Source organism: Salmo trutta, chromosome 31, assembly GCF_901001165.1.
Source record: "Salmo trutta chromosome 31, fSalTru1.1, whole genome shotgun sequence".
In the NCBI taxonomy this organism is placed as follows: domain Eukaryota; kingdom Metazoa; phylum Chordata; class Actinopteri; order Salmoniformes; family Salmonidae; genus Salmo; species Salmo trutta.
In genome coordinates, this window is record NC_042987.1 from 13,968,664 (window position 1) to 13,994,657 (window position 25,994).

Consider the following 25,994-nt stretch of genomic DNA (forward strand, 5'->3'; position numbering starts at 1 on the left):
TGGCATATGAACTAATGGGTTATAGAGCAAACAATGCAAATATCACAATAATATGGCTCTTTTTTTCCTCAGTGATATTACCCACGCACCATTACTGGCAAGCGGTAGCATAAACCTTTATATGACACCAATTTTTGCTTTGTAGCACTTACAGATTAAACATTATGGAGTCTTAAAAGGAGGCCTGGGTAAGGCCAAAATGTCATATGGCAACTTCGGATACATTATTTGTCAATTATGCTTTTATAATCAATTGTCAAATATACTGTATGTCAACAATCTCCCCCAAAAAAAGTTCCAAAGGACCATTCCAAGGAATAAAATCTGAAAATCTAAAAGATCATAGTCTTTATTTGTCCTGGTTTCGTGAAGAAACACTCGTCTAGAAGATGAAACGGCATGACAGACCAATTAAAAATAACTTTGGAACTTGCATCCAGTTCTGAGGGAAAAAGGTGGCATTATCGTCAAATGATAACATTTATTTTTGTTTACACCCCACCCAGAAGTTAAAGGTCTAATGCAATAGTTTTTATCTCAATATCAAATCATTTATGGGTAACGATTAAATACCTTACTGTCATTATTTTCAATTAATATGGTCCAAAATAAACAAAAATAGCTTCTTGGCAAATATACATTTCTCAAGCAAGAATTTTGATAGGACTGTCTGGGAGAGGTGTGAGAGGGGAGAGTCAAACTGAAAATTAACTGTTATTGGAGATGTTTGGAACTGTTTCTTATAGGTCTTTTAACTAATTTATCGCCTGGTGAAGTCACCAGGCAGATGTCACCAGGCAGGCCATAACAGGCTGACATTTTAGGTGGTCTTTTCAAACTGCTCTTACACTAAAATGGCATTCTCATAATTTTCACAATTTCACAGTATTATTCCAACCTCATACTGTGGAAATATACAGTATATAAAGTACAGGAAATCACGTTTTTGACTGCGCTGGACCTTTAAGACCTTGCGTCGACGCTACATCAGAACGCTTTGTTGAGATGTTGGTGGAAGCAAACATTTCCTCTGTTTCTCCACATCTTCAGATTACACAGCTAACATGTGTTTAAAAACACTTTGGCGTTGTTGTTCAAACGTTAAATGGGTCTATAATCGGAACATCTGTACCGGGTTCTTTTGATCCTTTGTCTTCTACTGTATCTCTCAGTAGACAAAGGGTCTTAAATATTCATGAAATGCAAATAAAGCTGCTTACAACATATTAGAACGCATAAACAGTCAGCAAATGAAGTAGGCGAACAGAACTGTTTGGATCACATCACAGAATGACAGCTGGCTTCTTAAAATAAGAACCCATTACCTTTATTGGCAATACTGGGTCTTTCTGAACCACATTGTGGGGACCTAAGTACATACTGCTGAAAGCCAAATATTGAATCACATTAATTCCTAATAGCAGACTAGAAGGCCCACTTATAGTGACTGTAAGAAACAGTCTTATAACAACATCATTCAGTTTCTCATTGAATGAAAATGGGCCTCGGACTAGATTGACTTCTTTCATGAATAGGACGTGCGGTAGAACCTGTTTTATGGTTATTTGGCCTCAACCTCAGTAATCCGTTGTTGTGGCCAGTGATAAAGATAAACCTAACTGCAGGCAATGAATTGAAATGACTCGGGGAACCACAGCACTGCTTATGACTACGCAAAACAGACTGCATCAAGTCAGTGGCAGGTGAAATTACTTTTGCTAGTTTAGTTTCTCCGTGTGTGTTGCTGGTGTGTGATGGTGCACTGAGGTAAGGTTTTATGAGGACTAGCCTTAGTTGCTCGTCTTGAGAGCTTCCTGCACCAATGAGTTATTCATTTTTCTGTTTGGGCCAAATTTAAAGGGGATTAATAATAATTTAGAACGCGTAGGAAGGACGCAGAATCGATTTTCAGAGCGACATTCATTTGAGCTCCCCTTGTTATGTTGCTGTAGTTTTAATATGAAAAAGGCACTAGTGCAAATGGAGGGGTATACTACGACAATCCTTGCTTTTCCACCGACCGACTACACCATAACAAGGACTAGGTGCTTGTTTCACAAGAACAGCATTCATGCTTATTCCATGTATCAATTACTCACTGGAGTGTTTGATACAAATTAAAAAGTCCTATATGATATCATGGGTGCACCTGAAATGGCATCTCATTAAGTAAAGGAGCTATACTAATGGGGTTCCATATCAGAGTGTTGTTAGGATCTCTTAGCTTCACATGCTCAGTGGGTGCCAGCTAAATCCAGGAGACATGGCATCATGTCAATCAGCCTCATTGAATCCTAGTAATAACAGCTATCTACGTTTCACAGCTACTGTATGTCTCACCCCCTCAACACCTGCTGTCACAGAGAACACTCAAGATGAAAGTCTATTCCATGTCTTAAAGAAGTTTCAGAAACTTTCAGAAAAACACACAGATGAATACAGATTCTGTTTAATTCGCAGACAGATCTACAGAACCAGTCAAAAGTTTGGACACACCTACTCATTCAAGGGTTTTCCTGTATTTTTACTATGTTCTACATTGTAGAATAATAATGAAGACATCAAAACTATGAAATAACACATATGGAATCATGTAGTAACCAAAAACAGTGTTAAACAAATCAAAATATATTTTATATTTTAGATTCTTCAAAGTAGCCACCCTTTGCCTTGATGACAGCTTGAATGAGTAGGTGTGTCCAAATTTTTGACTGGTACTGTATGTGTGAGAAAATGCAAGGGCAGGCTGTACCCTATAGGGCCCTGTCAAGACTAAAGGCTCTAGTATTACCTCAGCGCTATAAGATTATGATAATCAACTTCTTGCTCACTATAGCTGGCATGTCCATCAAAGAGTGAGAAACAATTATAACATGCTCTGCTGGGCATAGACTCTTTAACGTGGCTAGCCAATAGATACACATTGATAACAGCCATATTTTTTTTTCAGACTGCTGAACACTTGAACTGGACTGACCACCTGCACTGACTCTCCACACCTTAACACACATGCACTCACTCACACACACACACCCACACAGATACACACAATACCCAATAATGGAAATGAAATACAGAAATATCTAATGTACATAAGTATTCCCACCCCTGAGTCAATACATGTTAGAATCTCCTTTGGCAGCATTTACAGCTATGATTCTTTCTGGGTAAGTGTCTAAGAGCTTTGCACACCTGGATTGTAGAATATTTGCACATTATTTTTTAAATTCTTCAAGGGCAAGTTGGTTGTTGATCATTGCTAGACAACCATTTTCAAGTCTTGCCATAGATTTTCAAGCCATAGCTAGGCCACTCAGGAACATTCAATGTCGTCTTGGTAAGCAACTCCAGTGTATATTATCCCCCTAAAGTTGATTGACGCACCGGTGTGTCAATCCAAGTAACATAATTTTAAAAAATCCCAACAAAATACGTCAATTTAAGCTAGAGATATCTGTTTTGGATGAGTCTCAATCCACCACAGCCGGCGATGTCGTACTTTCGCATCTGCGGTGAAAGATGGCAGAGCTAGAGTGGTGTTTGTCAGACCATGAGACATCCCGAAATTGGTCTTCTCAAGAAAACGTCATAACGGTTTGACCTAGATAACTATTATGACCCCTCAATGGAAAGACTCTCACAAACATGATGTTGTTCTCCGTTTTGCTCATTGACTGCCACAAGTGTCACGGGACTCATCTTAAAGTAACCGGTACCGGTTTTAAAAATGTATGGAAGTATGTAGGTTGTTTTATGCCTACCCCAAAAAAAGGGTATGTGTAAATGTTTTTTGTGTGATATATATATATATATATCCTGAGCTTTTATATATCCTTATATCTCCTAGATATAGGACAAACACTTCAAAACCTTGTTTGTCTTTTTCGCCATTTATAAATGTGTTATTCATTGCGTTTCTCTGGGTTATAGTTGTAAAGGCCAAATTCAATATTTTATCAAATTGTTTATATATATATATATATTTTGTTTTATACCTAAAAGGGTCCATGGTAGTGTGACCATTTTTAAACAATTCCAAACTGTATGTCAGCCTCTTCCTTTTCATTTAGATTAGTATTGTGGTGTAAATACAATGTTGTTGATCCATCCTCAGTTATCTCCTATCCCAGCCATTAAACTCTAACTGTTTTAGAGTCACCGTTGGCCTCATGGTGAAATCCCTAAGCGGTTTCCTACCTCTCCAGCAACTGAGTTAGGAAGGACACCTGTATCTTTGTAGTGACTTTATATACCATCCAAAGTGTAAATAATAACTTCACCATGCTCAACGGGATATTCAATGTCTGCTTTTTTATTTTTACCCATCTACCAATAGGTGCCCTTCTTTGCAAGGCATTGGAAAACCTCCCTGGTCTTTGCGATTTAATCTGTGTTTGAAATTCAATGCTCGACAAAGGGACCTTACAGATAATCGTATGTGTGCGGTACAGAGGGAGTTAAACACAATTATTGCACACAGTCCATGCAACTTGTGACTTGTTAAGCAAATTTACTCCTGAACTTATTTAGGCTTTCCATAACAAAGGTGTTGAATACTTATTGACTCAAGATGTTTCAGCTTTTCATTTTTTATGAATTTGTAAATATGTGTAAAAATATAATTCCAGTTTTGACATTATGGGGTATTGTGTGTAGGCCAGTGACACAAAATCTACATTAAATTATTTTAAATTCAGGCTGTAACACAACAAAATGTGGGAAAAGTCAAGGGGTGTGAATACTTTCTGAAAGCACCTGTATACACTCATTCTCGCGCACACACACACACTCACACACACACACACCTGCTGCTGCTACCAGACTCTTATTGTGATAGCTAAATACTGCACAATTTAAAGCATGTGCGTCCCGTACATACAACTAAGAAAACTTGAACATTTCACCATACTCTATAAGCCACAGAAGGACAATTGTCATTGAATGGGTTAGCATACTGTAAGTATTATGGAATAGGCCACTTCTTCAACTGAGTAAACTTTTGGTAAACCTTGCAGTAAAATTCTATAAAAGTCCTAAACACTGTGTAGCTTTCCCATTGATCTAGAAGAGAAAGTGTATTCAGGATTACCTCAGCCATGCTCAAGGTCCTAAACGATATCATAACCGCCATCGATAAAATACAATACTGTTCAGCCATCTTCATCGACCTGACCAAGGCTTTCGACTCTGTCAATCACCGCATTCTTACCGGCAGACTCAACAGCCTTGGTTTCTCAAATGATTGCCTCGCCCGGTTCACCAACTACTTCTCAGATAGAGTTCAGTGTGTCAAATCGGAGGGCCTGTTGTCCGGACCTCTGGCAATCTCTATGGGGGTGCCACAGGGTTCAATTCTCGGGCCGACTCTCTTCTCTGTATACATCAATGATGTCGCTCTTGCTGCTGGTGGTTCTCTGATCCACCTTTACGCAGACGACACCCTTCTGTGTACTTCTGGCCCTTCTTTGGACACTGTGTTAACAAACCTCCAGACGAGTTTCAATGCCATACAACACTCCCTCCAACTGCTCTTAAATGCAAGTAAAACTAAATGCATGCTCTTCAACCGATCGCTGCCCGTACCCGCCCGCCCGTCTAGCATCACTACTCTAGACGGTTCTGACTTAGAATATGTGGACAACTACAAATACCTAGGTGTCTGGTTAGACTGTAAACTCTCGTTCCAGACTCACATTAAGCATCTCCAATCCAAAATTAAATCTAGAATTGGCTTCCTATTTTGCAACAAAGCATCCTTCACCCATGCTGCCAGACATACCCTCGTAAAACTGACTATCCTACCGATCCTTGACTTCGGCGATGTCATTTACAAAATATCCTCCAACATTCTACTCAGCAAATTGGATGTAGTCTATCACAGTGCCATCCGTTTTGTCACCAAAGCCCCATAAACTACCCACCATTGCTATCTGTATGCTCTCATTGGCTGGCCCTCACTTCATATTCGTTGCCAAACCCACTGGCTCCAGGTCATCTATAAGTCTTTGCTAGGTAAAGCCCCACCTTATCTTAGCTCACTGGTCACCATAGCAGCACCCACCCGTAGCACGCACTCCAGCAGGTATATTTCACTGATCATCCCCGAAGCCAACTCCTCGTTTGGCTGCCTTTCCTTCCAGTTCTCTGCTGCCAAATACTGGAACGAATTGCATAAATCACTGAAGCTGGAGACATATCTCCCTCACTAACTTTAAGCATCAGCTGTCAGAGCAGCTTACCGATCATTGCACCTGTACACAGCCCATCTGTAAATAGCCCACCCAACTACCTCATCCCTATATTGTTATTTATTTTTTTGCTCCTTTGCACCACAGTATCTCTACTAGCACATTCATCTTCTGCACATCTATCACTCCAGTGTTTAATTGCTAAATTGTAATTATTTCTCTACTATGGCCTATTTATTGCTTTACCTCCCTAATCTTACTACATTTGCACACACTGTATAGAGATTTTTCTATTGTGTTATTGACTGTACGTTTGTTTATCCCATGTGTAACTCTGTGTTGTTTGTGTCGCACTGCTTTGCTTTATCTTGGCCAGGTCGCAGTTGTAAATGAGAACTTGTTCTCAACTGGCCTACTTGGTTAAAAAGTATTTCAGCTGTGCGTATTAGGCTCTCATTTGTTAAATTTCTCAATGAGCTCCATGCTATTATGTCCGCACTGCCGCAAACTCATTTTGATTTGTATTGAGAGACATCTTCATAAAAATGTCACATCCATAGCCAATGGGATATTGTCATTTGAAAGTGTAGTGGATGGCTAAATTAGCATCGCTACAGTCTTCATGAGACGTAAGGTACTGTAAACCCCAGACCTACTAATGCCCTGGCCTTTCTGAGTCAGTGGTACTTCTGGTTCTTGAGAATGTTGTGGCATAAGATGGACTAAAAGCACTCATACATTGAATCCATTGCTGCATAGAGACTACATTATGAGGGACTAACCAACAGCTCTTCAACAACAGCTCTAGGACATAGATTAAACTCAGAAATAACATTATAGTGAAAAGAGGAAGGTCACAAAAGCCAAAGCAAATCGATTTGTGCACAGCAGCCTTCACCTGTGAACTGACGATGCGCTCCTCTCCAGACTAGCACTGCAGAGCAGCACAGCTTCAATTTCCCTCCTTTTATTAGCCAAACCCTATGGGGAATATAGATAGAGGAAGCAGTACCGTAAGAGTGTCACCTTACTTAGATGTCAGGGCCACTAATGTGCTTCTATTTTGTGTGTTGTTTATAATATACAGGAAGTTTGTATGATGGGTGGAGAGAGTTTGGAAATTAAAATTGTGATTTGTTTTTACTTTAAGGCAAACTTGAATGCTTTCCAAGCGCCATCACATCACGCTCCAGTCTTTAATGGAATTCCGTCCTCATTTACTCAAGGTCAAAGCTCATCCCTCCCACAATCCTTTGCACTGTAAATCTCTCTCTCATGACCTCGGAGGGCATTTGAATAATCGAAAGTTTCCTGTGGTATTTCTCTAAATATTCGTCTATAAGCCTTATGACACTGAATACAGATTTTTATAGGGGGGGAGGGGAAATCACATCTATCACAATGAAAACAAATGCATCAACTGAAGTAAATGGGCAATGAATGTAAGATGGCGCTGGAGAAGGCAGACGTTTTACGTGCCCCCAACCGATTGTGTTTTTTGTTTGTTTATTTGTGATGTTTGTAACTTATTTTTTTACTTGTTTTGTACATAATGTTGCCGCTACCGTCTCTTATGACCGAAAATAACTTCTAGACATCAGGACTGCGATTACTCACCACGGACTGGCAGAATCCTTTTTTTCCTTTAACGAGTCTGACGAGACCGACGCGAACGATATACTGCTTTCTCGGGTACAGGCCCAGATCCCCTTGATTTGCGTGAAGAGGAGATGGAGAAAAATGGGCCGGATGGCGGGCTGCCTTCTGAGAATTCGTAGGAGATTGAATAAACCCCCACTTCCTTCCGTTCTGCTAGCAAACGTGCAATCTTTGGACAATAAAATAGATAACCTGTGCGGAAGATTAAACTACCAACGGGACATTAAAAACTGTAATATCTTATGTTTCACAGAGACGTGACTGAATGACAACACTATCAACATACAGCTGGCTGGTTATACGCTGCACCGGCAGGACAGAACAGCGGCGTCTGACTATGTATTTTTGTAAATATCAGCATGTTAAATGTGCAACCAGAGGAAAAGAAACTCTGGACCCCCTTTACTCCACACACAGAGACGCATACAAAGCGTCGAAACTCTGACCATAATTCTATCCTCCTGATTCCTGTTTACAAGCAAACATTAAAGCAGGAAGCACCAGTGACTAGATCAATAAAAAAGTGGTCAAATGAAGCAGATGCTAAGCTACAGGACTGTTTTGCTAGCACAGACTGGAATGTATTCCGGGATTCCTCCGATGGCATTGAGAGTACACCACATCTGTCATTGGCTTCATCAATAAGTACATCAATGACCTCGTCCCCACAGTGAACGTATGTACATACCCCAACCAGAAGTCATGGATTACAGGCAACATCCGCACTGAGCTAAAGGCTAGAGCTGCCGCTTTCAAGGAGCGGGACTCTAACCCAGAAGCTTATAAGAAATCTCGCTATGCCCTCTGACAAACCATCAAACAGGCAAAGCTTCAATACAGCTGCTCTGACGCTCGCTGGATGTGGCAGGGCTTGCAAACCATTACAGACTACAAAGGGAAGCACAGCCGAGAGGTGCCCAGTGACACAAGCCTACCATACGAGCTAAACTACTTCTATGCTCGCTTTGAGACAAATAACACTTAAACATGCATGAGAGCACCAGCTGTTCTGGAAGACTATGTGATCACGCTATCCGCAGCCGATGTAAGACCTTTAAACAGGTCAAAATTCACAAGGCCGCAGGGCCAGACGGATTACCAGGACGTGTACTGCCAGCATGCACGGACCAACTGGCAAGTGTCTTCACTGACATTTTCAACCTCTCCCTGTCCGAGTCTGTAATACCAACATGTTTTAAGCAGACCACCATAGTGCCTGTGCCCAAGAACACTAAGGTAACCTGCCTAAATGACTACCGACCCGTAGCACTCACGTCTGTAGCCATTAACTGCTTCAAAAGGCTGGTCATGGTTCACATCAACACCATTATACCAGAAACCCTAGACCCACTCCAATTTGCATACTGCCCCAACAGACAAAAAGGAACACCTATGTGAGAATGCTATTCATTGACTACAGTTCATCGTTCAACACCATAGTGACCTCAAAGCTCATAAATAAGCTAAGGACCCTGGGACTAAACACCTCCCTCTGCAACTGGATCCTGGACTTCCTGATGGGTCGCCCCCAGGTGGTAAGGGTAGGTAACAACACATCTGCCACGCTGATCCTCAACACAGGGGCCCCTCAGGGGTGCGTGCTCAGTCCCCTCCTGTACTCCTTGTTCACTCATGACTGCACAGCCAGGCATGACTCCAACACCATCATTAAGTTTGCCGATGACACAACAGTGGTAGGCCTGATCACTGACAATGACAAGACAGCCTGTAGGGAGGAGGTCAGAGACCTGGCCGTGTGGTGCCAGAACAACAACCTCTCCCTCAACATGATCAAGACAAAGGAGATTATCGTGGACTACAGGAAAAAGAGGACCAAGCATGCCCCCCATTCTCATCGACGGGGCTGCAGTGGAGCAGGTTGAGAGCTTCAAGTTCCTTGGTGTCCACATCACCAACAAACTAACATGGTCCAAGCACACCAATACAGTCATGAAGAGGGCACGACAAAACCTATTCCCCCTCAGAAGACTGAAATTATTTGTCATGGGTCCTCAGATCCTCAAAAGGCTCTACAGCTGCACCATTGATAGCATCCTGACTGGTTGCATCACCCCCTGGTATGGCAACTGCTCGGCCTCCCACCGCAAGGCACTACAGTGGGTAGTGCGGATGGCCCAGTACATCACTAGGGCCAAGCTTCCTGCCATCCAGGACCTCTATACCAGGCGGTGTCAGAGGAAGGCCCTAAAAATTGTACGGCAAGCGGTACCTGAGCGCCAAGTCTAGGTCCAAGAGGCTTCTAAACAGCTTCTACCCCCAAGTCATAAGACTCCTGAACACCTAATCAAATGGCTACCCAGACTATTTGCATTGACACCCCCCCTCTCTTTTACACCGCAGCTACTCTCTGTTGTTGTCATCTATGCATAGTCACTTTAATAACTCTACCTACATGTACATATTACCTCAACTAACCGGTGCCCCCATACATTGACTCGTTCCCCCCTGTATATAGTCTCGCCATTGTTATTTTACTGCTGCTCTTAAATTACTTGTTACTTTTATTTCTTATTCTTATCTGTATTTTTTTTAACTGCATTGTTGGTTAGGGGCTCGTAAGTAAGCATTTCACTGTAAGGTCTACACCTGTTGTATTCCGCGCATGTGACTAATACAATTTGATTTGAAATTAAGTAAATCATGTCATAATTAATCATGACTGACTCCCGTGTGTTATGCACAGTTCTGAGCATAATCAGTGTTTATGCAATACAGCAGGTTATCAACAGAGCTGTTACCCCCATAGAGGGTTAATGCCTAAGGTTTGTTGGGTGGGGATGGATGTAATGTAGCACTCAGCTCACTGCTGCAACAGTACAGTACGTAGTTCTTCTGACATCCAGACCATCGGTGACAAATGCTTTTCTTCACGGGGGTGCTTGATGTAGTATAGTGTGCTGCTTCTCTCACTCCATAAAAACACAGCAATACCTGATTTCTGGTGTGTGTTTGATATTGTTTGTTTGACTGGTGTTTTGTGCTTCAACACAATCATTCATTATCAGATATGGTGACTGAGAATGAATGTGTAATTGCACAGGTGCATTCAACCACCAGCCCCAAAGAAATGTGCATTCACAAAGATGTGCTTAAGTGGGAACCACCCTAACCCGCTTTTTTTTCCTGGCAAGTGTTTTCAATCAAGCATTACAATAGCAATTAGCCATTATTTGCTTTTCCGATGCATAGAGTGTTGCTTGGCAACAAACATGGAAATAAAGATGTTTCCATTTCATACAATAAAGGAACAAGCAATTGAAATGACAGTTGTGACTACTTCACAACCAATGAAGGACTTCAGTTAAATGTCACCAGAATACCAAATCATAGTCCCAGTTTAATCGTATAAGCCCACAGTGATGTGCCAAGCCATGTGCCAAGTTACCCTTTCAAGGTCTACAGAGAGCACAATGTTAACACTTTCAAGACACAACATTTCTTCTGAATGACCACATGCAGTTGGTTCACATGAATGGCACTTGAACTCACTTGTCAATGGTCAAACATTAGATGGATGAGTTTGCACATCTCTTTCCATAATCTGTGAAAGGGATGAGTGATACAATTGATATGAAATATTTCAGTGTGAGAAAAGGAACCCAACCTTGCAAACATTAGCATAAGCATACCACTTGCTGCCTTCTCTTCTGATATGCTAGATAGTTTGGTGGTAAATTACTGTAAATATAAAATGTCTACTCATTCTTGCAAATCTCATGAAAACTACACACTGTATAATAGGTGTACTTACTGAGAGTCAAATCCCAAAGTGACTTTTGACCATTAGCATAAAAATGGCTTAGAGGGATTCAACAAATAACGGACAAGGTTATAGACCAGGTTACTTTCAAACAAAGAGAGAATTCATATTCCCATCCATTGCTGTCAAGCACTCACGATAGGAGAATAAATGCTATGAGCGAAAGTGTTCTTATAAACCTTCAAAACATGTGTTTGTTGCTCTATAATCAAATAGCTTCAAGACTATTTGACAAATCTTTCTCTGCTACATTTTGCAGCACTACCTGAAATGTATTGGAATGGTACCAGTATTAATGTAAGCCAGTCCTAAGCCAGTCCTAATCGCTAAAGCTCTTGCAGGTGCATTTGATGGCATTTTTGTCAAAAGAACACTACAAAGCAATCCAATAAGGAGGGCCTTGCCTGGGGAAAAGTGCAGTTGAATCACTGAATCATTTTAATAAAATTAATGACAATAAAACCATTTCACCGGATCAAATTTAAGGTTACGACTACCTTCGAAAAGTTTCTAATTCTACCTGAGAGGGCGAGGGGAATGGTACATAAAGTGAGAGAACGAATGAGCCCTTTTCGGAATGTAGCCTACAGTACTTTTTGCAGGGTTATATTGAGGATTTGAAAAGGAATAAGGAAAAGCAAGCCACTTCAACTTGCTGTTACAGTACTGCCAGAAACACTGTTTGGGCCCAATATAAAGTGTAAGCAAACCATTGGACTAATCAGACACGTTTCTATTTTGAATACTGTACTGTATTGTGTCAGATTGATCTCAGTGTGTCCAAGGGATTTACCAGCACAGATATTAGCTGCTTAGTTTTTAATTGGAAATGTTTTAATTTGACCATCAATATGAGAGGTTTTTAACAGGACGAATAGGCACAATATTAAATTGCAACCATTTAAGATTAAAACTTGTGCAGCTTATTGTAGCCTACCAATGTACTGTAGATCAAAACTATTGGGTGAGAAACTGAGAATTTCCCTGAACCAACACCTCACATCGCCACCCTATTCACATTATCTTGAAGTACTAACAATGTAGATCTCAGTTTAAAACAGACCCTATTCCTGGGTCTACTGTATATACAGCTACTGGGTCTACAGCTGTATTATATCATCTGGACTAACAGAGGGTCTCTGTTTCAACTCATCATTCAGTTCTCCCTCAGCTGCACAGGGGAGGGGCAGCACTAACAAAACATAAATCAATAAGGAACCATATTATTGCATTTCAAGAGCACTATGATTATCCTAAATCCAGGTAATAATATGCAGTCTTCATCGAGAAATGATATAAAATCATTTTAGGCCCCAAATTGTAAGCTAAGCTTTTTCAATTTAATTTCCTTTTCCATCATCCATCTCATCGCTGTCTCCATTTCCGGACCATCTGATGGTACTAAAAGTCTCATCTGGTGAGATCTCAGCTTTATTTGACTTAAATGGGTGCTTATATTTGGCCTATTATAATAAATGAGATTTAGGACACCTCAAGTCATGAGCTTACTGACTTGGGGTGAGAGTTCTTTTCATTCACACCGGATCAAAATAAACTCCTTTGAGAACTGTGTTCAATAGAAGAACTTAGTCCATAATTTAAAAAAAGGAACAAAGTAGTACCCGTGTTATTGGTAGGCGGCATAAGGAAAATGGAATGTGACGGAATATCAATACAAGCAAGATTGAAATACAATGCGTCATAGTAACAGTGGAGAGGGATTTTTAACTCGCAGACAGTCTGCTATATCCCGTTGTATTTTTTGGCTATATTTTGTAAAGTTGGTCCTATGTGTGATGAGGTATTTTAAATGCAAAAACATTTTCAATGTGATGAATCACAAATCCTTATTCTCATGCATACAGTGGGGCCCGAAATTGACACCCTTGATGAAGATAAGCAAAAATGACTGTATAAAATAAATAATTTAAATACTGAGCTACACTGAGGGTACAAAACAATAGGAACACCTTCCTAATACTGAGTTGTACACCCTTTAGGTGTCGAAAGCATTCCACAGGGATGCTGGCCCATGTTGACTCCCATGCTTCCCACAGTTGTGTCAAGTTGGCTGTATGCCTTTTGGGCGGTGGACCATTCTTGATACACATGAAAATAAAGCTCTTTGGCTGAGGTCCTTAATGATCTTCTTGGCCTTCCTTTGACACCGAGTGCTGTAAATGTCCTGGAGAGCAGGCAGTGTGCCCCCAGTGATGTGTTGGGCTGACCGCACCACCCTCTGGAGAGCCATTCGGTTGAGGGTGGTGCAGCCCAACAGAATGTTCTCAATGTTGCGTCTGTAGAAGTTTTTGAGGGTCTTAGAGGCCATGTCAAATTTCTTCAGCCGTCTGAGGTCAAAGAGGCGCTATTGCGCCTTCTTCACCAGTGTGTCGGTGTGGTTGGAGCACTTCCGGTCCTAAGAGATGTGCATGCCAAGGAACTTGATACTTGAAGGTTACAGGTAAATATATATATATATATATATATATATATATATATATATATACTGCTCAAAAAAATAAAGGGAACACTTAAACAACACATCCTAGATCTGAATGAAAGAAATAATCTTATTAAATACTTTTTTCTTTACATAGTTGAATGTGCTGACAACAAAATCACACAAAAATAATCAATGGAAATCCAATTTATCAACCCATGGAGGTCTGGATTTGGAGTCACACTCAAAATTAAAGTGGAAAACCACACTACAGGCTGATCCAACTTTGATGTAATGTCCTTAAAACAAGTCAAAATGAGGCTCAGTAGTGTGTGTGGCCTCCGCGTGCCTGTATGACCTCCCTACAACGCCTGGGCATGCTCCTGATGAGGTGGCGGATGGTCTCCTGAGCGATCTCCTCCCAGACCTGGACTAAAGCATCCGCCAACTCCTGGACAGTCTGTGGTGCAACGTGGCGTTGGTGGATGGAGCGAGACATGATGTCCCAGATGTGCTCAATTGGATTCAGGTCTGGGGAATGGGCGGGCCAGTCCATAGCATCAATGCCTTCCTCTTGCAGGAACTGCTGACACACTCCAGCCACATGAGGTCTAGCATTGTCTTGCATTAGGAGGAACCCAGGGCCAACCGCACCAGCATATGGTCTCACAAGGGGTCTGAGGATCTCATCTCGGTACCTAATGGCAGTCAGGCTACATCTGGCGAGCACATGGAGGGCTGTGCGGCCCCCCAAAGAAATGCCACCCCACACCATGACTGACCCACCACCAAACTGGTCATGCTAGAGGATGTTGCAGGCAGCAGAACGTTCTCCACGGCGTCTCCCGACTCTGTCACGTCTGTCACGTGCTCAGCGTGAACCTGCTTTCATCTGTGAAGAGCACAGGGCGCCAGTGGCGAATTTGCCAATCTTGGTGTTCTCTGGCAAATGCCAAAAGTCCTGCACAGTGTTGGGCTGTAAGCACAACCCCCATCTGTGGACGTCGGGCCCTCATACCACCCTCATGGAGTCTGTTTCTGACCGTTTGAGCAGACACATGCACATTTGTGGCCTGCTGGAGGTCATTTTGCAGGGCTCTGGCAGTGCTTCTCCTGCTCCTCCTTGCACAAAGGTGGAGGTAGCGGTCCTGCTGCTGGGTTGTTGCCCTCTGACGACCTCCTCCACGTCTCCTGATGTACTGGCCTGTCTCCTGGTAGCGCCTCCATGCTCTGGACACTACGCTGACAGACACAGCAAACCTTCTTGCCACAGCTCGCATTGATGTGCCATCCTGGATGAGCTGCACTACCTGAGCCACTTGTGTGGGTTGTAGACTCCGTCTCATGCTACCACTAGAGTGAAAGCACCGCCAGCATTCAAAAGTGACCAAAACATCAGCCAGGAAGCATAGGAACTGAGAAGTGGTCTATGGTCCCCACCTGCAGAACCACTCCTTTATTGGGGGTGTCTTGCTAATTGCCTATAATTTCCACCTGTTGTCTATTCCATTTGCACAACAGCATGTGAAATTTATTGTCAATCAGTGTTGCTTCCTAAGTGGACAGTTTGATTTCACAGAAGTGTGATTGACTTGGAGTAACATTGTGTTGTTTAAGTGTTCCCTTTATTTTTTTGAGCAGTGTATATCAAAGAAATGCATACAAAAATAACCCCAACCCATTCCCCCCTCTGTCCCAATCCACCCGCCTGCATCCTCCCTCCCCACCCAGAAACAATGCCTCCGTGCCTCCCAACCCTAATTCTATTGTAATAACTTCTAATAGTAACTGTATCCACTGGTTAAACGGGAAGGAGTGAGGTGGTTGCCATCTTGGGCCAACATTTGGGCCAACAGCAGTAATCTTTTCTGATTAAGAGAATCAAAGGCCTATCACTGTTAAGAAACATAATAGATGCAAAGCATTGAATATTTAAATTCATACACTTTGAAATTAATTTTGTAACTTTGCCCTAGAAGCATTTAACTGCAGGGCACTCCCACATCATATGAAGGAATGTGTCTACCTGATTTAGGTTACACAATGAACAGTTGGGGCCAATTTCATTATAAAACGGTTCCTTGGTGTTTAATACAGTCTGTGAACAAACTTAAAATGTATAAGTTAATTGTTCGGATTACGGGACGTTAAGGTAATATTTGTCCATATTCTGCTCCAGTTAAAGGGTTGTTCAGAGACAATTAGATCTGTGGACCATACGTTTTTAAGGGATTGCTCAGAATATGAGCTTTCTAAAATATATATATATATATATATATATATTATAGAGATCAGTCCTTTCAGGAGCCCAGTTAAATTATTTCTAAATCCCATCATTGGATGGTTCGGTAGTTAGGTTTCCAAAGGAACTTCATAGGTCAGCTATGTTGGCCTATGTTGTAAATAAAGAAAAAAGGAGTGGTAATGTGCATCTTTCAAATCTTGGAATGTTCTCAAACCATTACTGTCCATGATATCGGTAAGGGCACGGATTCCACATTTGGACCATTGGGGGGATGCAAAAGGCCGCCCTCCAGATCGCAAGGCATTATTGTGAAAGATTGGAGTATGGGCATGCCATTTTGATTCCCAGGACAAAAGCGTAGTTTACATTGTTTTTTTGTTTTTTCCTGCCTCCATTCCACCAAGGCTCCAACCTCTGAACCCCATTGAAAACCTGTGGTTTGAAGCGCAGACTGAAGGATATCAAGGATCTGGAAGGATTCTGTATGGAGGAATGGTCTAATATCCCTCCCAATGTGTTCTCCAACTCATAAAACATTTTAGAAAAAGGCTCAGTGCCATTATCCACGCAAGGTGAGGTATTGAATGATTTTGAAAACGGGTATCAATAATTTTGAACCATACATATTTGAGAGCAAAAAAGTATTACTTGTTAAACAAAATATATTTTCTGAGCAGTTGTATTAGTATAAAATGATACAATTTACCCCAAAATTTTTGGAGCATACAATATAGCTCAGTATTTCAATTATTTGTTTTGTACAGTAATCTTTATCAAGGGTGTCAATACTTTTGGACCCCGCTATATGTATCACATGTACCAGAGTAGCTGTCATTGTCACATCCTGACCATAGTAAGATGTGATTTTCTATGGTAGAGTAGGTCAGGGCGTGACAGGGGGTGGTTTGTGTTTTTCTATGTTTTCTATTTCTATTTTTAAGTTCTAGTTGTTCTATTTCTATGTTTGGTTTTTTGGGGTTGATCTCCAATTGGAGGCAGCTGGTTCTCGTTGCCTCTAATTGGAGATCATATTTAAGTAGGGGTTTTTCTTCCTGGGTTTGGTGGGTGATTATATTTTGAGTAGTGTTTGTTTCTCTCTGCGTCACGGTTTGTTGTTTTGTCAATTTAGTTATTTATGTATTGCAAAGTTTCACGTATTCAATAAAATGTGGAACTACAACCACACTGCACTTTGGTCCTATCCTTTCGACAGCCGTGACAGTCATGAATGACAAAACATTTTTAAGTAAAATAATGCTCACCTTGGTCACAATGTAAATGATTTTACATTAGAATTTCTCAAACAAATATTCCATAAATCATTTAGTCAGTTATCAAAAAGTATATAATAATCACCACTTACTATTGGTTAGGTTACACAACTACAACATACCCAATGGCAATGCTATTGGGAGTTGCTGCCAATATCTACATAACAATATCTACATTGTTATGAGCTCCTCTGTAGTTCAGTTGGTAGAGCATGGAACTTGCAACACCAGGATAGTGGGTTTGATTGCCGGGATCACTCATACGTAAAATGTATGCACACATGACTCTAAGTTGCTTTGGATAAAAGTGTCTGCTACTTTGCATATATACAGTGCATTCAGAAAGTATTCAGACCCCTTGAATGTTTCCACATTTTGCTACATTACAGCCTTATTATAAAATGTATTAAATCATTTTTCCCCCTCATCAATCTACACACAATACCCCCTAATGACAAAGCAAAAACACCTTTTTTTAATGTTTTGCAAATATATTTAAACATTTACACAAGTATTCAGACACTTTACTCAGTACTTTGTTGAAGCACCTTTGGCAGCGAATACAGCCTAGAGTCTTCTTGGATATGACGCTACAAGCTTGGCACACCTGTATTTGGGGAGTTTCTCCCATTCTTCTCTGCAGATCCTCTCAAGCTCTGTCAGGTTGGATGGGGAGCGTCGCTGCGCAGCTATTTTCAGTTCTCTCCAGAAATGTTAGATTGGGTTCAAGTCCGGGCTCTTGCTGGGCCACTCAAGGACATTCAGAGATTTGTCCCGAAACCAGTCCTGCGTTGTCTTGGCTGTGTGCTTAGGGTTGTTGTCCTGTTGGTAGATGAACCTTCGCCCCAGTCTGAGGTCCTGAGCACTCTGAAGCAGGTTTTCATCAAGAATCTCTCTGTACTTTGCTCTGTTCATCTTTCCTTCGATACTGACTAGTCTCCCAGTCCCTGAAAAACATCCCGACAGCATGATGCTGCCACCACCATGCTTCACCGTTGGGATGGTTCCATGTTTCCTCTAGATGTGACGCTTGGCATTCAGGCCAAAGAGTTCAATCTAGGTTTCATCAGACCAGATGATCTTGTTTCTCATGGTCTGAGAGTCTTTAGGTGCCTTTTGGCAAACTCCAAGTGGGCTGTCATGTGCCTTTAACTGACGAGTGGCTTCCGTCTGGCCACTCTACCATAAAGGTCTGATTGGTGGAGTACTGCAGAGATGGTTGTCCTTCTGGAAGGTTCTCCCATCTCCACAGAGGAACTCAAGAGCTCTGTCAGAGTGACGATTGGGTTCTTGGTCACCTCCCTGACCAAGGCCCTTCTCCCCCGATTGCTCAGTTTGGCCTGGGGGCCAGCTCTAGGAAGAGTCTTTGTGATTCCAAACTTCTTCCATTTAAGAGTGATGGAGGCCACTGAGTTCTTGGGGACCTTCAATGCTGTAGATATTTTCTGCTACCCTTCCCCAGATCTGTTCCTCGACACAATCCTGTCTCGGCGCTCTACGGACAATTCCTTCGACCTCATGTCTTGGTTTTTGCTCTGACATGCACTGTCAACTGTGAGACCTTATATAGACAGGTGTGTACCTTTCCAAATCATGTCCAGTCAATTGAATTTACCACAGGTGGACTCCAATCAAGTTGTAGGAACATATCAAGGATTATCAATGGAAACAGGATGCACCTGAGCTCAATTTCAAGTCTCATAGCAAAGGGTCTGAATACTTATGAAAATAAGGTATTTCTTACGTGGTATTGTGTGTAAATAAAAAAATAATTTGATCAATTTTAGAATATGGCTGTACAAAATGTGGAGAAAGGGAAGGGTTCTGAATGCTTTCCAAATACATTGTACATTGTATTTGGAAAAGCATGTTGATTTGATGATTTGATGATGTTTAAGTTGAAATGGTGCTGGAATAGAGGAGGCAGTGCTCCTGTTGTCTTAGTGCTGACTTGCGGTAACTCAGTGGTTCTAAATCAGTAGTTGTCTAGTAAACTGTTGAAAACAACTTGCTTGACCATGCAGCAGATCATATAATTGTTATTTACATGCAATATTTGCTTTGTGGACTTCACCGGAAAGATTAAAAACACTGTTTTCATGTTGTCATTATGGGGTAATGTGTGTAGATTGATACTCTGCACCTCATGGGCAGAGTATTTTAAGCAATTTCTGTATCACCGCCTGAGGTTTCAGTGTTTCCTGCTTTTAAAATATATGCGAAAAGTCATGTATCATTCCTTCTCTTCACAGAAACCACAGCTTAAAGGAATGAAAGATATTGTCTGCAAGGCATCCATCTTCCACTCACCTTGTCTTTTACCAAGGCCACTAGAGTTGCCTGAACTACAACCAATGATTTTCTTACGGTAGCCTACCATGTACAAATAATATCATTACACCTAGCCATTGTTAAATGATCTATAAGATGTTATTGATGTGAACATCATGTCCAATTCTGGATTCCCCTTTCGGCTATGGATCACCTTTAAACATGTACAACTTTCAGCACAGCAACACCACGGCAGGTCCAGTGTGAGTTACTGTACCTTGTCTGTAACACAAGCGTCAAAGCTTTTGGTTTTATTCTAAAGTTACTGTGACAATCAATCAATTTCTACACTCAACAGTAGCCTTATGTGGATCTTGAGGGCACAATAGGACGATACCAAAACTAATTTGTCCACTTCTGCCTCTATGGGGACAGTAAATTAGTTAAAAGTTCCCTGAATAAAGATATTAGGTATTCCTCTCAAGCCTCAATTAATATGGAAACTACATAGCTAAAACCATTGAAATCCAAACTCTGTTTAGTCTGGAAAAGAACACAACATAAACCCAGAGAGATGACGCACAACAAATCCCAAACCAGATAACCAGAAATTATTTGAAGAGACTCACGGTACTGAAGTTCCATGGGTAACACTCCGATCCCCGGAACGTGCACTGCAGCAGCATGTCACTGATATCATGGCCCGTGCGGTTGTAGAAGTCTGTCATGTTGAACTGCTTGGGCTTGAAGTTGAGGAAGTTGGCCTTATCCTTGAGGGCGGCCAGCACCTCAGGCTCAGCCAGGTGAGTGTTGGCTATCTGGTAGTTGGAGTTCAGGAGGGCCAGGAGCTCCCCCACGTGATACAGGTCGTTCCTGGTGATCTTGGAGAAGCGAAACTCGTTTAGGTTGCAGAAGGTCACAGCAGGGAATGTGAGATTGGGCGCTGCCACCTCATCCAGTTTAGTGACGTGGGGATACTCAAAGTAGTAGGACACGCGGTCCATGCACACCAGCATAAGCAAGGCCAACGAGCCCAGGAAGGAGAGCGTCCACAGGAAGCGGCGAAACGTCATGTGCCCGTAGGCAAAGATGTGGCTCATGCCATGTAGAGTGGACATGTTGGCGAAGGCTTGCAGGTTGGAAGGCCGGATGCTCTCGATGCTTTCCTCAGAGTCCCCCTTCATGGTTGCAGTTTGGGTGAGTGATCCTCAACAAGAACTTCAGGTTAGAGAGACTTGCTTAGCAACAGAATGTAGCATAAACCAACCGGTCGCCAGTGCTTTGGCTCGGCAGCCTGTGGCTTTTATTCCAACAATAAGCGGCAAGCGGAAAATTCTAACCGCTATCTTAAAATGGTTGGCAGATGCTTTTAAAATGTCTCTTCCAGTGGGTGTCAGTTCTTCCATGTAGTCCCAGGTCCCCCCTTTTCTTTCAGGCTCCTCTTCTATTCTCTCTCTCTCTCTCTGTGTAGCGCTCCCTCTCTCGCTCCCGCTCAGCTGTCTTTGTAGCAGAACCAAACAATGAGCTCCAGAAACACCCACTTTTACCCAAAAGGGAATGCCTTCTGAGCAGTGTGAAATGGACAATGAAAAGAACAACCGGGAGAAAACAGCAGACGGGCGTGAGGGAGAGGGAGAGGAGAGGGAGAGATGGGGATTGGTAATGAAAAGGGCTGCGTAGGGCTGAAGAGGGGTTCAGCCTCAACAGTCAATGGGACCCTTCCTCCTCCAATTGGCATGAACACCACTACATCGCGGTGATAATGGGATGCAATGAATTCGTGAATGGGGGAAAGAATAAAGAGAGAGAGAGAGAGAGAGAGAGAGAGCGATGGCCCCCTATCCCTCACTGCCACCTTCCTTTTCTTTCTTTTCTCTCTCTGTCACTCTCTTCTCTCTTTTCCCCAGATGAAAATGATGAGGGGGTCATTGACTTCCCACTAACCCACCTCTCCTGTGTGGTTTACAGACAAGCCCAGTGTTTGTAGGTAGCCTCCACGGTATCTACCTTGTTTCGCTCTCATCCACAATTAGCAGGGAAGCCCATGCACCTCTTGATGCCAGTCTAGCCTCTAAAACCTGCTCAACACCACTAGCTTTTCTCCCGATCTCAACATACAGGTTTATATTCTGCGGTCTGCCAGCCTTTCCCTCTCTTTCACGAGCTCGCTTGCTTGCTGCTGTTGCTCCCTCCCACCACTCTCTCTCGCTCGCTCTCTTTCTCCCCCCGCCCCCGCTCTCGCTCCCTACCTCTTTAGTAGTCAGGATTCATCCTTCTGCCGAATGGCTGCTTTGGCTGAGTTTCTGTGTGCACAGGGGGAGTCTCTCACTCTGCTGCTGCTAACTTCACTGTGTTATGGTTTCCTAATGTGTTCTAACAGTCTGCGTTTGTCATCTGTGATCAAGTGATAGCTCCTACTGTGTTATGGGAATGCCACAGGTTGCATGTTGATATGGATGTAAAATGCATAACCACAAAGAGAATGAATTATCTGTAGTGGGGATGTGGCTGCAAGAGCCTAAATCTTTACAAGTGAATGTGTCTCGATTTGATAATTTTCACTTACAAGTCAAACAAATGATCCACACATTGAAGAACTGAATCCATTGATCTTCTTCTGGTTAAAATAGCAATTTTGGTCTCTTCTTATAATAGGATAGTGAACCAAACACATTGGTTGCCATTTCATTTCTGTTACATTCTTAGAAAAAAGGGTTCCAAAAGAGTTATTCCCCATAGGAGAACCCTTTTTGGTTCCAGGTAGAACTATTTTCGGTTCCATGTAGAACCCTCTATGGAAAGGGTTCTGCATGGAATCAAAAGGGTTCTGCATGGAACCAAAAAGGATTATTCAAAGGGTTCTCTTATGGGGACAGCCGATGAACCCTTTTAGGTTAGTATTGAAGGGTCCTATATCCCCAGAGCTCATTGTCACCTTCGGGGCAAGGAACCAACCAACCCCTGGAGGTGTCTTCCCCTGTTGATTGTTTCACTAAATGTGATCTAGGGTTTCCAGGCTTGACCAATAATAATGGGCTCAACCTTTTCATTAAGGTTGAAAGTCCACCTTATCCTAAAGAGAAAACTTTTATTTATTTTAAGAGCAAACAAGATTAACACTCATTGACTCGCCCCGAGAAGCCTCATTATCATAACAATAGAAACATTACCAAGGATATGACTGCAACCCGGGAGGATAAAATCAATATCACGTCCTGCTAACCAAGAGCTCACACTCACAGCATAGCAACCAACCCTTACCCAGCGGCGATACTAACGTTGTCTGTTGTGTGATTAAGATCATTCTAAAAATACTCGTCCATCAACTTGTGGAAGAAAGCAACGTCAAACTGATATTGGCGTCATAGAAATGGCTAACTGAATACAGTCAGTCAAGGAGAAAACATGATCCCTGCACAGCAAATTTGCGGGTGTTAAAATCTCAGTGTTGATGAAAAAAGTTTTGTGAGTGCTATATCTGAGAGTCGATTCTAGTGGGGTTAACGCCAATGGGATTTACATTTACACCACCCGCAGTGAATAAATGAAGTGCTGTTGTTACTCGACTGTGTTGAGTTAATTTCCGTTAATTATCTGAATAAAAGACACGGGAGGGGCCACATCATCGTATTTCCCATTTTTAGAATAGTTTGCTTTAATATCTATGTTTTTGCATGCACATCTAAAATAAATAACTTACATTTTTCTAAACTAATCCAATCTGTAATTGGTTGGACTTATTGCACCTGTTACTGAGATGGCCGTTCCAGTTTAGATGGTTTAGGTAGACTTGTTTGACGAGTTCTTCACCATAGCAATCATTCTGAATGTGGATTGTGGGTGATAAAACCTTTAAATTGTTGAAAATCCTCCCTATGGCTGGATTTTAATAGGAATTTCAAATTACTTCACAAGCCAGCAAATTGTGACTTGCAGGTCAGATATGGGCCATGAGCCACGATTTTCAGACCACAATGTTGAGGGAAAACTAGGCCATAACTAAAGACCTTATGAAAAGTATAATATGGTCATAAAGGGTTTACCTTTAAAGTTATACACATTCACTTAGGCAGTCACTTGGTGAAGGCCTCAGGATAAAAAAATGTATCAATGGAAAAAACATGTCTCTCTCACTGACAAACACAGTCATGGGTGGGTAACTCAAATATTCACTCGAAAGGCACCCTGGGAAATATGCAAATAAGGCTTTACACCCTACATGTGTTATTCCCTAACATGCTGACCACACCGCTCATGTCGTGTGCGCAAGCGTTGTAAAATAAATTTAAACATACAAGTTATTCAATTATTGCACCAACACTGCTCACGCGTGCCAACGAGTGTCTGCATTGCCAAGCGCTAAAATAGAAGTCAGTTCAATTTGTGACGCTGAACGCAGTGCAAGTCATGCCTCTCCCATCTCCTCTTTTGGTTTATAGAAGCAGATACCCACGTGCCATCTCCTCATTGGTTATACCCATGTGGGTGATTGAAGTTTGGTCGGTCGTCGTGGTAACTATGAAAGTTAGATGCAAATCGCCATATAAAGTCCAAAAAAGAAAAAGCCTGGAAGTAGGTCTACTACCGATGCAGAAGATTTAACTGCTGGCTACTTGTTTCTACTGTGGCGTAGCCCAATGAGACAAGGTCACGAGTGTTTCTCTAAAAGCTGTCTGGGTTTAAACATCTTCTATTGTACAGAAAGTGAATAGCTTAATCAATTGATAGTGACAGAATTAGATTACTTTCTGAGCAAAGTACATGTTTTGTTTCCTCTGCTATAGAAGGTTATAGATCAGCCTCTGAATGACAAAGAAACGAAACAATGCTAACCCTATATGCATTGTTTCTAGCATGAAGCATTGCGGACCAAAGTGCTGTTAAATATCACTTTATATTACCAGTTCTGTTTAATTTTCTTCAAGCTCTTAAGCTAACAATGGGTAGGCCTGTGCTTTTTGCCATTTTCTTTAATAAAAGGTAGGCCTATGGCACACACTCTCATACCATCTCAATTCGAGTCCTGGTTTTAACTTAGCCTACCTCCAGTGAAGTGTCCAGCTGTTATTTAAAGAGTGCATGGTGGATGAAGGAATTGGCCAACAAATCTATGTACATAGCAGAATATAGACACATTTTGACTGTCAAACAGGTAAACCTACCTCTTATTTCTTATATAGGAAGAAATTGTTGAAGTTAAAATTAAGACATTGAGCCTCCGAGTGGCGCAGAGGTCTAAGGCACATTGCAGTGCTAGAGGCATCACTACAAACCCGGGCTCGATTCCAGGCTGTGTCACAGCCGGCCGTGACTGGTAGACCCATGAGGCGGCATACAATTGGCCCAGTGTCATCTGGGTTAGGGGAGGGCTTGGCCAGCCGGGATGTCCTTGTCCTATCGCGCTCTAGCGACGCCTTGTGGCAGGCCAGGTGCATGCACCCTGACATCAGTCGCCAGCTGTACGGTGTTACCTCTGACACATTGGTGCGGCTGTTGTCCGGGTTAAGCGAGCAGTGTGTGAAGAAGCAGTGCGGCTCGGCGGGGTTGTGTTTCGGAGGACGAATGGCTCTTGACCTTCGCCTCTCCCAAGTCCATACGGGAGTTGCAGCGAAGGGACAAGACTGTAACTACCAATTGGATATCACGAAAAAACTACACATAAGAAAAAATGAAGACGTTGAAATGAATTATGCCTACTCGAATTTGCCTACTTTCAGCACCATGAGCTGTCCATTTCTGATTGATTATGCCACGGCTGCTGCTTCAAGTTTCAGCACCACAATGTGAGTTACTCGAATCCGTTTTATTGTGAGGCCAATAACTCTAAACGCATCATCATGATGATGTGACAAGTGACACTTTGCTTCTTCAAAGTCCAATATCTCAAAAACTTGACTGCTGAAATGCAAAACATTTTGGGACTGTATCAACATTGGATCAATGATCAGCACCTGAATGGATTTTTCCTTTACACTGTGGGTGTTGTGAATTCCGACTTAAATTAACACTTTTTTGTCTAAGATTCAATTATTTGCAAACAGGGACAGCTTCATTACAAGACACACTGATTTGGCATTGGAGAAATATGATAAGATGAACAGGTATGATGTATATTCTTAGCTGTATATTGTTAGCCTGT

General features: G+C 42.1%; 1 protein-coding gene across 2 annotated transcripts in view; it reads right to left on the reverse strand.

Annotated features, from left to right (window-relative positions):
* LOC115169593 (acid-sensing ion channel 1C) overlaps positions 1-21,998 on the reverse strand; it is a 191,962-nt gene extending 169,964 nt beyond the window's left edge. For both annotated transcript variants that reach the window (XM_029725353.1, XM_029725352.1), the window contains exon 1: positions 20,485-21,998. In XM_029725353.1, coding sequence (XP_029581213.1) covers positions 20,485-21,039 — 555 coding nt within the window. In that variant the 5' untranslated portion in view covers positions 21,040-21,998. The remainder of the gene's footprint in view (positions 1-20,484) is intronic.
* Positions 21,999-25,994: the final 3,996 nt, after the last annotated feature.